Genomic DNA, 18,043 nt, shown 5'->3' on the forward strand with positions numbered 1-18,043 from the left:
AATGCTGGTTGAAGGTGGGTGGTCGTGGTGAAGGAGAGAGTGAAAGGGGATTTATGGGATAAGATGTCCGCTGGAGTTTGTTGGAATGCGCTGGCCATAGGCTTAATTGAATCAATCCAAAACCCAATTAAAAACTTATAAATTGATATTTAAATGTATTAGAATATCTTTATACTCTCTATATTAAGGCTTTGTTCTATTTTCTCAAGTGTTTTTATTAATAGAAACCATTGTAATACAGATAATACACTAAATTCAATATAGTCAAGATGTAGCCATAAAGATAAGAGTACGTCTTTGCCTATCTTTTCTTCTTTCTCTGTTTCCGTTCTCTTTTTCTTATTATATATTTCTACAGAATGTAAAAGAGAATAGAAATTAGAGAAGCATATATTTTTGTTTTGCCTTGAACATAAACCATAAGTGATGCAAAAGGTTTAACTTAGTACCATGCATGCATGAAATTATCACCAAGCTTTCTAATTAATTTTGTAATTGTATTCAAATTAAATAGTTAATATAGTGCTATGACATAGTACAATGCTCCAATTCCTCTTTGTTAATTGGATCAGAAAGTTAATAGATCTATCTAGTTAGGTAGGTTTCTAAAGGTCACTTAATCAGCTGAGGGTCACGCTTCATGGAACAGATGTCACTAGTTTGAATCTCATCCTTCTATTCCCCCCTTTTGTGCAGACATGTCCAAAAAAAAAAAAAATCTAGGTAGAAGGCTAAACTAATCCAAATATATGGGCATTTTTTTCTTATTTTACTTTATTTTAATCACCAAAATAGAAGGAAAAAAAAATCAAAGGGCATCTCCTTTTCTATCACCAAAAAAGAAAGAAAAAAAAAAAAAAAATTCAACGTTTATAAGTTGTCATTGTACTTGCAATAATATTATATTAGTGGATGATTGGCAAATTATAGGTTGTTTACTTGCAAGTTGAAGTTTGGTCAATGCATGTTCAGATTTCTTTTAATCACGCGGCCCAACATATAGAAGGTGGTGCAAGCAATATTGTTGTGAGGAGAAGTTGGCCCTCGATTAACCTATGGGCTACTACTTTGAACCATTCTTCCTATATCAGAATTTACTTGACAAGCCATCTCTGTAGAAGCTTAGTCTCAATCTTCATCATGGAGTTATTTACAAGAACTTGTAAATAGATACCTATTGGGTAGTCTCAATCTTTAGCTTCCAAATTGAGATTCTTATTAAATTTGCGTGCTGCTCGAATTGCTGACAATTCGGTCAACAAATGTGAAAAAATATATATGATACTTATTTATTCGAACAAGTTTTGAGCAATTCATCTATTTGTTACGATAGATGAGCTCCATAAAGTGATGTAGGATGAAAAATAAATAATCTAGAATTTTAGTTTTGTTTAGATTATTAGAAGGTTATCGGTTTTGTTTGTAATTCAGTAATGAGCTTGACCACAATTTTAAGTTATTTTGTAATTTAATAATGGGCTTAGCCCAAAGTCAGTCAAATTAGGTTTATGATTTTTTTGTTAGTCTATTTAAGTATTCTTTTGTAACAGCTTAGACTAGATGAATAAAGAACTACGTTTTTTGAGTGAGATAAGTGTGACTCTTCCTCCTTTTGGTGGTGAGACTTTGCCAAATTTCATTATTTGCCTGTGAGACTGTTCAATATTGAATCTATTTTTATTTTATGTTATTTTCCTTCCGTCATGCGTCATAAAAGCTCTTTCACATTTACTGTTTGAATGGCTAGATATGAATCTAGATCCTTAATATATAATGGCATATCAAAGGTTCTTCAATATTTACCAAATATACACAATATTAAAGTTTTAATATCATATGTTAAAGATGCTCTAATAGATGTGCAACATTGGGTAGTGTAACAGCTCCCATTCCTTGATAATGGCATGTCAAATGCTCTTCAACCTTTGCCTTCCAATCCCACAGAAAATTGGCCACACGTTGGGATAGACTTGAACCCAACGAAGATTTCCATCCCAATCCAGAATCTCATTACCTAATCATCAACATATTTTAATCGAAGGAGGACAAATATATGGTACATGTCCTCAACTTTGCAGCCTGGCATAACTAATCATGTGGGTTACCCAACTATAATACTAATTTCTAACAATGATGCGAAAAATAATATACTTTAACATATTAAAAATATGTTTTTGTAAGTCCCATTGTGCCCATAATTGTGTTTCTCCCTACAAATATTGGTGAATGTGGACCTTCTAATTGTTCCATCAACGTTTTAATGCAAACACATTAATGTTTAATGCAAAATTTTTTAGGGTTTGTTTTTTGACATTTTAAAGTGTTAATTGAATGATTCAATTCACAAATTTTTTTTTATTGGTTTAAACTTTTAGGAAAAAATAGTAAGTATTTTGGGTTTATTCACTAAAAATTTTTTAGTCAGTACTTTTGTTTTTCGGTTGTGATGTAATGCGAAGTTCAAAGTTTAGATTAGGACAAATTGTTTGTACGGCTAAGATTTTTATTATTATTATTATTTAAGAAAAAAATTATATTTAGTCCATAAGTTTTCAGATTTGAATTTAATTATTGATTTTTCAATTTAAAAAATATAGTCCTTCGGTTTTGTTAAAGTTTAAAATTAATAAGGTTCCTTCATCATTTTATTGTCTAAATTAATAATTTGTTATCCATCACATCTCTCATTTGAGACATAATGAACACTCCAATGCAATAACATATTAACAAATGTTAAATAATTCATTAAAAAATAAATTGATATTGTAGGTAAAACTAAGAAAAACACAAAAATTGAGAACCTAAAGAGTAAACCGACAATAACAAAAGACTTCGAACCCGTTTGGTTTGCGGAATAAACCCTTGGAATGGAATGACTATTCCTATGAAATAGTTATTCTTTTGTTTGGTATGAGTCTATTCTTAGGAATAATTATTTTCATAGGAATAACTAATCTCATGCACACAATAATAGTTATTCCTCTAAAAAATGAGTGGAATAGCTATTCCTTATGAAATGAAATAGATTTTTTAAAAAACCTCTTGTTATTTTTTATTTTATTTTAACCCTAATTTTTTTTTTTTTTTTTTTAATTTTAATTTTAAAAAAGAAAACCTAAAATTTAAGGGGTGGCTGGCCACCCATTGGCAGGACCTAGGGGTGGTCGCACCACCCCCAAAGCACCTTGGGTGGACCCCCTGAGGTGCCCTGGGGGTGGTCAAGGTCACCATTGATGGCGACGGGGAGGCCGCGACAACCCCCAATGACGTTTAGGGGGTGGCCGCGGCCTCCCCCGTCTCCATTGAAGGTGGCCAGGCCAACCCCAATGAGCCTCGGGACTGGCCTTGGCCACTCCCAAATCCATCGGGGGTGGTCGCGCCACCCCCGGGGCACCTCAGGGGTCCATCCCAAGGTGCTTGGGGGTGGTGCGACCACCACCAAGTCATGCCAGGGGTGGCCGGCCACTCCAATGGGGTTGTCGGCCACCCTTGCAATTCTATGTTTTTTTTTTTGTAATTTTGGTTTAACTCCAATTAGAATACATATATTTCTACTAAATTAAGGAATATGAATAACTATTCCATTCTACTTTCCTCTATTCTTAGTAATAGCAATTTTTTTTCCTAACGGAATACTCAATCCGCGAACCAAATGAGTCATTTGATTTCATTGCATTTTAAAGTGTTAAGATGAGACATTAACATGTCAAATGAGACACATGTAACATATGTCAAATTGTGCACCTTCTCTGTTTTATTTTTTATTTTTTCAAATATATTCAATCTAATTCACCTTCTTAATCATCTTTTCTAATTTTGTTTTATATTGTCTGCACCATCCAAACAGAATTAAAAAAAAAAAAAAAAAAAACAAATTTTGGACAACACTTTAAAGCTTTTAGGTAACACTACCCTTCAAAATGCACATTGCACTAAATAAAAGAAATAGAGGAAATTTAAAATGGAGAGGATCATTTTCCACCAAAAATTATAAGGCTTGTTACGTGATTAACAACCTTCGTGTATACCATAACAGGTAATGTTTTTCAACTTTTCTTAAAATAAAAGAGAAAAGAGTAAATATCATTCTTACACTTTAACATAGGTGAAAATTGAAGCCCATATGGCCTAGTTTTTGGTCCAAAATCAAACCCATTAAGAAGGCCTCTGAAAGCCCAATAAACTTGGGTTTGGGGATTGCAATTAGAATTTCATAATGGGACATGAAACTTGTTGGACTTTAGAAAGTCCAATAAAAGATTGTGCCTTGAGTTGGGGCCCAATGAAGTCATCTTTGGACTAAGCTAGACACTAAGGAAAATATTTAAGGGTTGTGGGTCCATCATGAGGCACTCCAGGGGTGGTGCGACCACTCCCGACCACTTTTGTGGGTTGCCGACCACCCACCTACTATTTTTTAAGTTTTTATTTTTTATTTTTTATGAATTGAAAAAAAAAAAATAATGTAGGGGGTTTGTAGTAATTTTGATTTAATTCTAGTTAGTCCATGTGTGTTGTTACAGAATAAAAATAACTATTCAATTTCACTATTCTTTATTCCAGTAATAACTATTATCTTTTATAATGGAATATGTATTCTGCAAACCAAACAAGACGTGAGTGTTTAAGGATGGAAAATTAAATTAGTTCAAGGATAGTATTTTTTTTTTTATATATATATGTATGCACAAGGGGAAAGAAAGAGGAAATAGGGATTCGAACTAGTGATTTTCATTTCATGAGGCGTGGTTCCTAACTGATAGAGCTACCTATTAGAAACAATTCAATGATAGTATTAGTAGAGCATTTGGCCTAACACTTCGAAAAAAAAAGAAAAAAAAAAACTTAGGACTAGAAGTGTGTAGGAGACTCAAAAATAAAGAGTGTTCTAAGTCCCATGCATGAGTTGCTTAACACTCAAAAATAAATTAGTTGCTCTCTTGGTCTTAGGGCTTCCGTCCTAAAATCCTTCCACGATATTATGGTCAATCTTAAACAAGCCTAAGATCTTTGGCGTTGGCTCCCTCGGTCTTTAGCTTCTCAACCCTTCTAGTGAGCTATTTAAGAAGAGAAAATTTCATTTTAAAATTTTTTTTTAAAAAAAATTTGGAGAGCCATTTTTAAAAGGAATAAAATAACAAACTCTCTACATCTTTCTATATTTAGATTAAAGTTTTTTTTTATTTTTATAATTCTTAATTATTTTTTTCTTATTGGTAAATAAGAGAGAAGAAATATAGAACTATAACTTTCACTTTTTTTTGCTTTTAATATTTGAAAAACTTGGCTAACAAAAGTTAAATTTAAAATAGAATAAAAAGTTTGTTAAACCATATATTTTGTAAACTTTTTCAAATTTTGAGAGAAAAGTTAAATTTGAAAATCTACTTAAGAATGCTCTAAATGTTACCCAGCCCACCCTCAAATACATCCCAGCAAATCCCACCAATCTTAAACGATCTATGGGCCGGTACCCAAAAAAGCAGCCCATAGAGTCATAGGCAAATATAAAACCGGGATCAGGATCCCTGCTCTTCTTAGAGAATTGCCCATAGATTTTTTTTAAATCCTGGCCATTGATTTCCATCTGACCGCCACCAACATGTCACGTGTCTCATCTAATATAAAATAATAAAATATTATTTACATTTTAAAAATAAATAATAAAATAATTTATTAAAAAAATAAAACAGGGTACCTCATTCCCCTCTTAGTAGGTGGCCAGTCACCCTAACTCAGCCTACGTCACCCCCAAACTCAAAGGGCGGCCAAACCACTCTTGGGACCTAAGAGGTGACGTTAATTTATGAATTTGATCCAAAGAGGTTGCCGAGCCACTCCTTGGGGCTATGAGGGTGGCGTTGGCTGAGCTGGGTGGCTGGCCACCCATTGGCCACCCTATTTTATTTTTTAATAAATTATTTTATTATTTTATTTGATATTTATTTTTAAAATTTAAATAATATTTTATTATTTTATATTAGAAGAGACACGTGGCGGTTGGTGGCCGTTGATGGAAATCAATGGCCAGGATTTCAAAAAAAAAAAAAAAAAAAGTCCCGAGGCAATTCTCTAAGAAGAGCCTGGGATCCTGATCCATAAAACCGAACATTAAACGCAAAACAAAAACAGAAAATAGAAAGAAGCACAGAGAAAAGAATATTGGAATAGCAAATTAAGGAAACATTCTTCATCATCATCCCTTCCAGTTTCCTATCCTTTAGAATCTCTGCGAGTCACTACACATCAAAACAAAGAAAAGCCAAAAGTGGTGGATGGCAAAAACCAACAAGTACGCCTCCATCAACTTCAACCACATCTACGAGAAAACCCCTTCCACCCATCCCAACCACACCGCCAACAACAACAACAAACCCACCAAGAATTCTTCTTCTTCCTCTTCGCCCTCTTATTCTGCAATCTCATCACCCAAAACCCATGGCCGCATGTTGGTCCTGACCCGACCCACACCCACACCTACACCCATACCCACCACCACCACCCCACCACCGAAGTCTCCCTCTCTGCAAACCCAACCACAGCGATCCCATCAAATCCCAGGTCAGACCCCGTCTGAATCCGGTTCGGACCACATTTCTCTTCGTCCTTTGGGTCATACCGGGACCAGCTCGCCGGTTTTATCGCCGGTTCCTAGTTTGGAGAAGGAGAAGCAGGTGGTGAGTCCGGCTTTATCGCCGAAACCTGGAAAGTTTGTGCCACCGCATCTCAGGCCGGGGTTTGTGGGTAAAGAGGAGCGATCTGTGCCGGAGGTGGGCCGGGGTAGGGACTCGGGCCGAAACAATTTCGGGTCTCCGGTTCAGTACGTGGAGGATGGGCGGCCCAAGTCGGGTGGTGGGTATGACAGGATCAGGAGGGAAGGTGAGTCGGATCAGGGGATGGTGAACCGGCCAAGGTCGAGTGGGAATCTGCCGAGTTCGACCGGATGGTACGGTCCTTTGCACATTTCCCCTCTTTTTGTTTTTGTTCTCAAAATTTGGTCAATGATTATTGATTAATTAATCTGTGTTCTTGTTGTCATTTTTAGTTTTATTTTGTTTTCTTTGCAATAGAATGATTGTTAGTGCAGGATGTTTTTCTAGCTTGGTTCACATTTTTATACTTGGTGGATGTTATTGTATACCATGCTATTTTTCTTTGTGGGGTTTTTTTTTTTAATGGTGGGTAATATATGCTTATTTATTACTTATAAAAACATATGTACTTATTTATTTAGGAGGATATATGCTCATTTCGGGAGAGCATGCATGAGCTTTTGTGGGGCACAAATAGGAACTGAAAACGAGGTCTTTTAATGGGGGGCTCCAAATGGGATATTGTTGAAATGTTTTTTTTTTCCTGTGTAATGATTGCAATTTCAATTGTTGGCGAAGAAGTTAGGAGACTAGAGGGCATGAATAAGAAAATATATTCCAAAGTCATTAATGATATTTTCCAGGACTGTTCTGGTGACTGCCTTGAAAAGGAATATGTGTGGCCAACCGTGATTAGTTGATCCATATAGCCAAACCCAGTTTTCATTGGGATTAAAGCTTTGAGTTGAGTTGAGTCATCGAAATGCGTAATTTCACTATGATAACTTGATATGGATAATCCGAAGGGGTTGGCCCACGTGGTGGAGGCCTTGGTCTTAAGGTATCATCTTTTCAAGGTCCAAAGTTTAACACCTCATGGGTGCAAACAATCCTTTGGGGCCACTCCCCCTGATGAAAGGCTAGCGATTTAATCAGTTATGTGTAGGGAAACTTCCGAGGGTGCGGTGCACAGGACTGGGGTTTACTCGGCAGAGGTGGGTCCAAAGGGCCCTGCCTTGGAGAGGTTCCCCGACATTTAAAAAAAAAAAAAAAAAAAAAAAAACAAACTTGATATGGAGTTGTATTCCTAGTGGATTGGACAGTATATAATAGAGTTCTATGAATATTCTCTGTCGGTATTGTTTGATATCTTACAGAGAATGATTGAGAAAACACTTAGATGTTGCATGCTATTGCAGTCTTTATTGTTTAGTAGACAAACATGTGTGGCTATTATCTCTACTTTAGCTAACCCTACATCCACTGTATAGGTCATGTTCAGGTAGATATTAAGCTTGAGCTGGTCTGGGTACGAATTATGGTGCGTTGTGTTACACCTACATCTTTGTGTAGGTATATGGTAAAGTACGAATTATGATGTTGACAGGTTTCCGTGGCCTAAATGACTTGAGAAGGAGTTGTAATGTGATGAAAATATGATAGATAACCTAGATACTGTTCTTATATGAAATAATGAGGATAAGAGAGACCTTTATAATCCATTGGTTGTATTTATGGGTTACTCAGTTATGATGTGTGTTAGGTTACGGTCCTTTTAGCAAATGGTGGATGTGCTCGAGTTGCTTGAGTTGCAGAGTTTCATGCTTGCATGAGGTTTGTTTGATGTACAGGTTGGAAGTTGATGAGGTGAAGGTGTTGGGAGATGGAATAAGGATAGATATGAGGGAACTTTAGTAAAAAAATGATGTAGTTTTTGTGCGATGAAGGTTGTTTGGGCAAGGTGTTGAAGGAAAAAGTATGAGATCAATGGTGGGATAAAAGAAATGATAAGATCAAAGATAATGCCAATTGTGCCTCTGATATTAGAGATATGGTGTGGGGTTTTTCCAACTGCAAATGGTGTAATGAATTAACGTCACTGGAGAGAAATAAGGAATTCAATGAAGATGATTTATTGGTGCTTCATTTTTTTTTTGGTCCCTCGAATTATTATTGTAGTGACTTGGTTCAACTTTTTGTTTTGCACTAAAGGACTATTTAGGGTTTGGAGAATTGGTATTTAACCACTAGTTTCTTGGGATGCATACCCGATTTTGGGCCAAAATGAGAAAGATGAGTTTATAAGTCGTTTGAGGTTACCAAATCAGCAAAATGTAGAAATAGGTGCCACTTTCCAAGCAGCCCCCAAAATCATCGATGAACTCATATTCTTATTCTTGCTTCCATTTGTTAACCCCAAGGGATTGGCTCAAGTGGTAAGGGCATTGATCTTAGTGGTTTTCCCATCAGGTTTAAGGTTTGAATCGCCTTGAGTGCAAACAATTTCTTGGGGGCCATACCTGCCGGCGAAGCCAGAATCTTACCAAATCCATGTGGAGGGAGTGCTTTGCACAGGTTTAGGATTTGCCTAATAGGGGTGAGTATATGAAGTGATCTTGCCTTGGAGGGGTTCTGATGTAGGACATGTGTGTCCCCACCCCCAAGAATAAATAGTTTACTTTTAATCCTTTCCCTACTAGGAGTATATTTACTTTTCCTAATTAGAATTATGTTTACTTTCCCTACTAGGATTATGTTTACTTTCCTACTAAGATTAGATTTACTTTCTCTACTAGAAGTAGGTTTACTTTTTCTCCAAGGATTTCTCTTCTATAAATAGGCTTGCCTATTATGTAAAACTCAATCAATTGAATTATAATCAAATCAGAGAATTCTCTCTCAAATACTCTGCGGAGTTTTATTTTTTTTCTTAGCCTGCGGGCTTGTTTTATCTTTTGGGTAGAAGACGAAGACGCTTCTCCTTACAGAATCAAAGACGCTGCTCTTTGATTAGTTACCTTAGTCTTCCGCTACGTCAGTTGGTATCAAAGCAGGCTTTATCCTGATCATGACCAATCAGCGCAACGGTGACGATTCCCTTAACGACGCTGCTCGTGACAAGGAGGCTCCTTGGAGAGCCGAATTCCAAGAGCTCCAGCAGATCCAGCAAACGATGCAACAGGAGATACGACAGGAGATGCGCCAGATGCGGGAGATGATAGAGCGCATGCACATAGGTCCTAATCGTAATCACAGGGACAATGATGCCCATGATGACGATGGGATCCGAGTAAGGCCTATTCCTCATCAACCACTTGCACCCATAAACCGACCACCGGCCTATGACGATCCTAGTGACGATGAAGACTTTGCTGAAGGAGTATTCAGACGGGACATTGAGGTAGATCGAAGGGGCGAATTACGTAGAGGAGTCGGTCGTGGTGGCACAGGCTTCAGAGGTTATGAGCGTGGTAGAGCTGGCCATATGGGGAATGTCTATGACGGCGCTGGCTACCGGGATGCATATGGAGGGCAACCTAGGCGTCAGGATCTTGCTAGGGAGGAATCCCACGAATACCGAATGAAGATTGATCTCCCATCATTCAACGGGCATCTTCAAATCGAAGATTTCTTAGATTGGGTGATGGAAGTAGAGAGGTTCTTTGATTATATGAGTATTCGCGAGGATCGCAAGGTGAAGTTAGTGGCATACAAGTTCAAGGGAGGAGCTTCTGCTTGGTGGGAAAAATTACAGATTTCCCGAGCCCGACAAGGGAAGGGACCTGTAACTTCATGGTTGAAGATGAAGCGGCTACTCAAAGCACGTTTTTTACCACCGGACTTTGAGCAACGGCTATTCCAACAATACCAAGAGTGTCGACAAGGAGGTCGGACCATCCAGGCGTATGTTGATGATTTCTATCGCCTATCTGCTCGGAATGATCTCATGGAGACAGAGGATCAACAAGTTGCAAGGTTTATTAGTGGACTGCGTGTGGCGATACAAGATAAGGTTTCTATGCATCCTGTCTTTACTTTGAATGAGGCAGTTAGTTTGGCAACCCGAGCAGAGAAGCAACTGGAGAGGCCTAAAGCAACAACCTGGGAGCGAAACCCGAGCGATTCGACGAGACCAACGCAGGGTCGGGGAAAACAACCTCTAGTCCCGACTGTCACACCAAGTCAACCAGTGACTTCCACGGGAGAAGGAGCCAGTAGCAATTCAAGCACCTCGAGACAACCAGCCAACAATCCATACGCACGGCCCAATCTAGACAAATGTTTCAAATGCAACCAACCGGGACATAGGTCGCATCAATGTCCCCGAAGGCAGATGGTAAACTTGATCGAACCTGAGCCAGAGGGAGGGTCCGAGAATGGAGATATTTATACACCCGAGTATGAAGAAGAGGAGTTGGCTGACGCTGATGAGGGAATCCCACTTTCCCGATCCTTAGTAATTCAACGTTTACTCTTGACACCGAGGCAAGAGGATCAATCTCAAAGGCACAAGATTTTTCGTACTCGCTGCACAGTCAACCAAAGAGTATGTGATGTGATTATTGATAGTGGTAGCGGGGAGAACGTAGTGTCGAAGGAGATGGTTTCAAAGTTGGGTTTGAAAACTGAGAAGCACCCAACTCCATATAAGATCGGATGGATCAAGCGGGGAACCGAGACACTAGTAACCGAGAGATGTCGTTTCACATTTTCGATTGGTAAGCATTACTCGGATTCTATTTTGTGTGATGTTGTCGAGATGGATGCATGCCACTTAATCCTGGGAAGACCGTGGCAGTTTGACGTGAATGCCCAGCAGCAAGGAAGAGCCAATGTCTACACTATCTTTTGGGATGGTCGGAAGATAACATTTCGACCTTTACAGGAAGTCGAAAATTCTACTTATTCTAAGGGAAAGCCGGTCCTCCTATCCACTGGATCAGAATTTATAAAAGAAGTTAAGGAGGCCCGAGACATCATAGCATTGGTGACCAAGGGAACCCCGGGCTCCGTCTCACAAGAAGTTCCTGAGATAATGCGACCGATGTTAGAAGAATTCCAAGACATCATGCCTGAAGAGATGCCCGAAGGACTGCCGCCCATGAGAGATATCCAGCACTATATTGACTTAGTGCCGGGAGCAAGTCTCCCGAACTTGCCACATTATCGAATGAGCCCAAAGGAGAATGCTATTTTGCAAGAGCAGGTAGAGGGGTTAATTCGGAAGGGACACTTGCGAGAGAGTATGAGTCCATGCGCAGTACCGGCCCTACTTGTACCGAAGAAAGATGGGAGTTGGCGAATGTGCGTGGATAGCCGGGCAATAAACAAGATCACGGTCAAGTATTGGTTTCCAATTCCCCGAATAGGTGACATGTTTGATATGCTATCTGGGGCTAAGATTTTTTCGAAGATTGACTTGAGGAGTGGATATCACCAAATCCGTATACGACCGGGAGATGAATGGAAAACTGCGTTCAAGACTAAAGAGGGGCTTTATGAGTGGATGGTGATGCCTTTCGGCCTTTCGAATGCACCAAGCACTTTCATGCGACTCATGAATCAGGTACTGAAACCTTTTATCGGAAAATTTGTCGTTGTCTATTTCGATGATATTCTTATCTATAGTCGCAACCCGGTGGATCACATGGATCACGTGAGGAAAGTGTTGGAGGTTCTCCGTGAAAATAAGTTGTTTATCAACTTAAAGAAGTGTAGTTTCATGATGGATCAGTTACTCTTCCTCGGATTTGTAGTCGGTACCGATGGAATCCGAGTGGATGAAGAGAAGGTGAGAGCAATCCGAGAATGGCCCACACCCAAGTCAGTGGGAGAAGTAAGAAGTTTCCATGGGTTAGCAACTTTCCATAGAAGGTTCGTTCGGAATTTCAGCAGTATTGTAGCACCGATCACCGAGTGTATGAAGAAAGGAAAATTCAATTGGGGTGAAGAAGCTGAGCGAAGTTTCTCAATCATCAAAGAAAAGCTATGCACAGCACCTGTACTTGCCTTACCTGACTTTGACAAGCTGTTTGAAGTTGAATGTGATGCATCAATCGTCGGGATAGGAGCTGTGTTATCTCAAGAAGGGAAGCCCGTAGAATTTTTTAGTGAGAAGCTCGGAGAAGCAAGACAGAAGTGGTCAACATATGAGTTGGAGCTTTATGCTGTCTTGAGAGCCCTCAAGGTGTGGGAGCACTACTTGATCCAACGAGAGTTTGTCCTCTATACCGACCATCAAGCATTAAAGTTCATCAATAGTCAAAAGAATTTGAATCGGATGCATGCTCGGTGGGTTTCTTACATCCAACGGTTCACTTTTTCTCTCAAGCATAAGTCGGGAAAACTAAATCGTGTAGCTGACGCTTTAAGCCGCCGAGCTACCCTGCTGATCACCATGAAAGCTGAAGTGACTGGATTCGAGTGCCTAAAGGAGTTATATGAGGAAGATGAAGATTTTGGTAAAACCTGGAAGCATTGCAAGGCGGGGCAACCAATTTTTGAGATACATATTCAGGAGGGGTATTTATTTCGTGGGAATCGGCTGTGCATTCCGAGGAGTTCCTTGCGGGAACAAATAATCCGAGAATTACATGCTGGAGGTTTGGGTGGTCATCTGGGAAGAGACAAGACTATTGCTCTGGTAGAGGAACGGTATTACTGGCCGCAACTGAAGAAAGAAGTAGGTAATTTTGTCCGACGATGCCAGACTTGTCAGGTCGCCAAGGGGCAAACCCAAAATACGGGATTATACATGCCTCTACCAATACCAGAAGCATCGTGGGAAGATGTATCCATGGATTTTGTATTGGGTCTCCCGAGAACCCAACGAGGAGCAGATTCTATAATGGTAATTGTGGATAGATTTTCCAAAATGGCTCACTTTGTTGCTTGCAAGAAAACATCTGATGCAGTTCAAGTGGCCAATCTATTCTTCCGAGAGGTGGTTCGATTGCATGGAGTCCCAAAGTCTATCACTTCTGACCGAGACACCAAGTTCTTGTCTCACTTTTGGCGAACATTATGGAGGCGGTTCGACACAGCATTGAACTTTAGTAGCACGAGCCATCCGCAGACGGACGGGCAGACAGAAGTTGTTAATCGAACTCTAGGTAATTTACTTCGATGTATTGCAGGTGACAAACCGAAGCAGTGGGACCTGGCTTTAGCTCAGGCTGAGTTTGCCTACAATAACATGGTGAATCGATCTACTGGGAAGGCACCATTTGAAGTCGTCTATGGAAGAACTCTGAGACTTGCAGTAGATCTTGCAACTTTACCTAAGCTACCCGGTGCAAGTGTGGCAGCGGAGCATTTAGCAGAACGGGTGAAAGCTACCCAAGAGGGAGTTCGTCAGCATCTGGAAGAATCCTATGCTAAGTACAAGACGGCAGCAGACAAGGGTCGGCGATCGAAGATTTTTCAAGAAGGAGATCTTGTGATGGTGTATCTACGCAAGGGGCGACTGCCAACTGGTACTTCTGGAAAGCTGAGGAATAAGAAGTATGGTCCATGCAAGGTACTAAAAAAGATTAACGACAATGCATATGTCATCGATCTTCCAGAAGAAATGGCGATATCCTCAACATTCAACGTGGCAGACATTTTTGAATATTTTCCACCAGAGGAGTCAGAACTTAACTCGAGGACGAGTTCTTTTCAAGAAGGGGAGACTGATGTAGGACATGTGTGTCCCCACCCCCAAGAATAAATAGTTTACTTTTAATCCTTTCCCTACTAGGAGTATATTTACTTTTCCTAATTAGAATTATGTTTACTTTCCCTACTAGGATTATGTTTACTTTCCTACTAAGATTAGATTTACTTTCTCTACTAGAAGTAGGTTTACTTTTTCTCCAAGGATTTCTCTTCTATAAATAGGCTTGCCTATTATGTAAAACTCAATCAATTGAATTATAATCAAATCAGAGAATTCTCTCTCAAATACTCTGCGGAGTTTTATTTTTTTTCTTAGCCTACGGGCTTGTTTTATCTTTTGGGTAGAAGACGAAGACGCTTCTCCTTGCAGAATCAAAGACGCTGCTCTTTGATTAGTTACCTTAGTCTTCCGCTACGTCAGGTTCCCCATCATCAACAAATTTTTTGCTTCCATTTTTTCCCTTTGACTTCTGTTTCCTCCCATTGCTGCTACATGCTTGAGAAAGTTGAGCTCTTGTAGAAGTGTAGTTTTGGTTACGAAACTTGGTGCAAAACCCAAATGATGGAGTTACTTATATATATATATATAGACCAGCGCTTGAAAAGCCATTGTAGATTGAATACAGAAATTGATGGGCAGCAATGCTATAAAGTGGATAATGACAATTGTTGTGTCTAGTCTATGTGATACTATGGAGAACAGGGATGAAAGCCACCTTTATTGTGCCTTTTGAGTTTATGGGCTGTCATTTAGTTTTATGATTGCCTGCACTTGTGTTGGCAAAATGTGGAAGTTAGAAAGAGTAGTTGGAAGCTTTTATACAATTGAGCATATCCTTGCTTACATGAATGAGATGATAAGAGCTCAGAGTGTTGTGATGGGGGAGGCTAGTCACAAGACTCCATAGGAGTTTCTCCAGTGTTTCAATTTTGTATTCTTCTCGTGGCTTGCTAAAAGGGCTGACGTCCAAGAGGAATCACAAGTTTTTTTTTTTTCCTAAAAGGGTAGTGACAAGTTGAATTTTTTCACATTTGTGCCCCCTTCCTTGCTTTCTCTATCATGTTCACTTGAAGGAGTTGTAGATCCAACATTTAATAAGGGACAAATGTAATTGCATGACCAAGTAATTTATACTTTAGATTTCATATTTCAAATGTTGTTGAAGAACATGAATCCTATGATTCATTATTATTTGATCTTGCATCCACTGACTTTGTTTTAATGTAAAATGCTTTAAAAGGCTAAGTTTTGTTTATTTCAAAGTAAAGCACTTTCAGATCAAAACATTATTTATTTATTTAAAAAAACTATTGATTCGCTGATGTTTGGCACCTTGAAACTTTTGCTGTTTGTTGACACTGAAAATGTGAAATTATTAACATTTAGATTTCCAAACAATGTTTGCTTAAATAGTCATAATGTCTTCTTATCCTCTCCCAACTGAGCATACCCATTTATCATCCTAGTCCAAGAAATCACATTTTGTTTCTCAAGTATTTCATTAAACATCTTCCGAGTATACCTGATTGCCCCACACTTTGCAAAATAGAGTTTCCCACAAACACATAAAAGAAACAACCAAGGCAATAAACATTGATCATCATAGTTTTGATATTTTTTATCCTTCTATTGCTATAAATTATTTTATGTTAGATAGCTCCCAAGAGGAGAAAGAAGAGGCAAATGACTCGACACCATCCCACTCATCTCCCACATGATAAGATCTCTTAGAGCCTAATGACTCAAACTTAAACTTAGCCGACCAAATCAAACTCAAGCTTAGCATCCAAAACAACCGAAATGCACAGTTAAGTCACACAATAGAGTATTCAAAATTTAATTGAAAATAAATCGTATGAACCTTCTAGATGTAATCCTACTAGTTTTTTTTTTTTTTTTTTTTGCATCTTTGAAGATTATCAATCGTGTTGTGTATTGCCGGCATTGAAAGAGTGTAAGTGAGTTGTCTCTGAGAGGGTTGGGTGGGTGTTGCATTGGTGAGCATTGGTGAAGGGTGGTTTGGGTTTTTTGAGGAGGAGGGGGGGACGTTGGAGGAGGTATCCGGCAAGAGTTGGTGTCGACTGGAGGCTGTGGTGTGGGTGTCTACTAAAAAGGGGGTTTTGAAGAGGTGTTGCAGCTGGGAAATGTTTTATGCCTTAAAAAAAAAATATAAACCATTTTATAAAAAGCACGAGGGTGTTTTAAATTTTGACTGAAAATGTTTTCAGTTGACCAAGTCCAGGCATAGTCAAATACTTGAAACTGTTGAAAACGTTTACAACAAATGTTTTACGTTGAAACAAACGGAGCCTTGGATGATAGGAAACCCCCCAAGGCAGGGCCACTTCTTTGTATAGTCATTCTTGAAGGGTAAATTTGGACCTGTGGAAGGCGCCCCCCTCCCCCAACAGACACACAAAAAACGGGTAAGATTTGGCTTCGCTGCAGGTGTGGCCCCAAATAATTGTTTGCATAAGGGATTCGAACTTTGGACCTGATCAGAATGCCAACAAGTCCAAGAACTTCACCACTTCAGCCAACCCCTTGGGGTTTCTATACCAAGTTTTTCACATCATAATCTGAGTTATGCTTAGGAACCATCATTTCTCCTGTCCTCTTCCCTCCCCGGCTTTTCCTTTTCACTTTTTGTAGTGGGCTGCTGTGTTGTTTCCCCAATCAGATATTTTTAGGATGAGAATGCCACAGAGTCGGATTTCTTTTGTTCTTCTTCCTTTTCAGAATTGATTGATTCATGAGATAAATCATAACTTTATGGTTGCCCCATGTTTGCGTATTTGATAATATTTCTCTATAAGTTTAGCATTTTTATTTTGGAATATGGTTCTCTCAGTTAGTGTGAATTTCTTAACATATCTATCACTGTGAGCAATGTACAGATTTGTTGATAATCGACTTCTTTCCTGGGGATGAAGATGGGAATCACTTGATAGAGCGGATGGACGCCACATAGTGACCAGCGGCATCTCTTTGTCTCTGTTACTCACATTGATTTTCAGAAGAATCAAAGGAATTTTGATTCATGGAAGATCAAACTCAACCAGTTGCTTACCTTTTCAACCCCAGATGACAGGATTTGTATCAAGTTTTAAAGTGTTGTATTGAATAAGACCGGTGATAATAGCTTAAAAGTGTGTTTTTTTTCCTATTAAAATAAGCCTTATCATATTTTAATTTATACTAATTCTTGCATTTTGTATTTAATTGTGGAATAATGTTTAATTATTAAATGTGAGCTAAAAATGATATTATAAGTTATTGCCTTTTGTAGGAAATGAACGAAATTAAAAAATAAAAAATAGAAAAGAAAAACCAAGCCAAAATAAAAACTCAAAAGGAAGGAAATGTACTTGCATGTGAAAAGAGGGAGAACAATTGCACAAGAAAAATAACAAGTGGGCCTTGAGTAAGCCAAGCCAAAAAAATAGGAAAGGGTTTTGTTTGACCCTTATAAATAGAGCAAGAAACCAAGCATAAGAGATAGCCTGGGCTGAAAGAATTGAGAGCTTGCCACAGAGGGGAAGAGTGGGACATATGGCTTCATGCGTAGGAGTTATTCCTAATATTCAAGTTCTTGTTGTAAAATTAAAGAAAATAACAAGACAAGATAAAAGATTGCAATATATGAAACTAGTTCTTCAGGAACTATGTATTATTCTTCTCTATTATTGTGTGTTTTACATACAACTCAATACTCCCTTTTATAGGCATGAAATCATAATGGGAGGTTAATGAATATGAAATGGGGAATATGAAACAAAAGGGTTAATCA

The 18,043-nt window shown here is 38.7% G+C and overlaps 1 protein-coding gene across 1 annotated transcript; it reads left to right on the top strand.

Moving 5' to 3' along the window:
* The first annotated feature begins 6,116 nt into the window (after positions 1–6,116).
* Positions 6,117–17,475, top strand: LOC132182708 (proteophosphoglycan-like protein). Its single transcript, XM_059596027.2, has 2 exons — positions 6,117–6,946; positions 17,151–17,475. Coding segments are annotated over exons 1-2 (672 nt in total). The 5' UTR covers positions 6,117–6,275; the 3' UTR covers positions 17,152–17,475.
* The last annotated feature ends 568 nt before the right edge of the window (positions 17,476–18,043 follow it).

The sequence above is a fragment of the Corylus avellana genome, chromosome 5, assembly GCF_965113065.1.
Source record: "Corylus avellana chromosome 5, dhCorAvel1.hap1.2, whole genome shotgun sequence".
Classification (NCBI taxonomy): Eukaryota; Viridiplantae; Streptophyta; class Magnoliopsida; order Fagales; family Betulaceae; genus Corylus; species Corylus avellana.

What these genes read in the sequence shown, in the direction of transcription:
- LOC132182708 (XM_059596027.2), top strand. Translation starts at nt 6,276, where the DNA reads ATGGCAAAAACCAACAAGTACGCCTCCATCAACTTCAACCACATCTAC.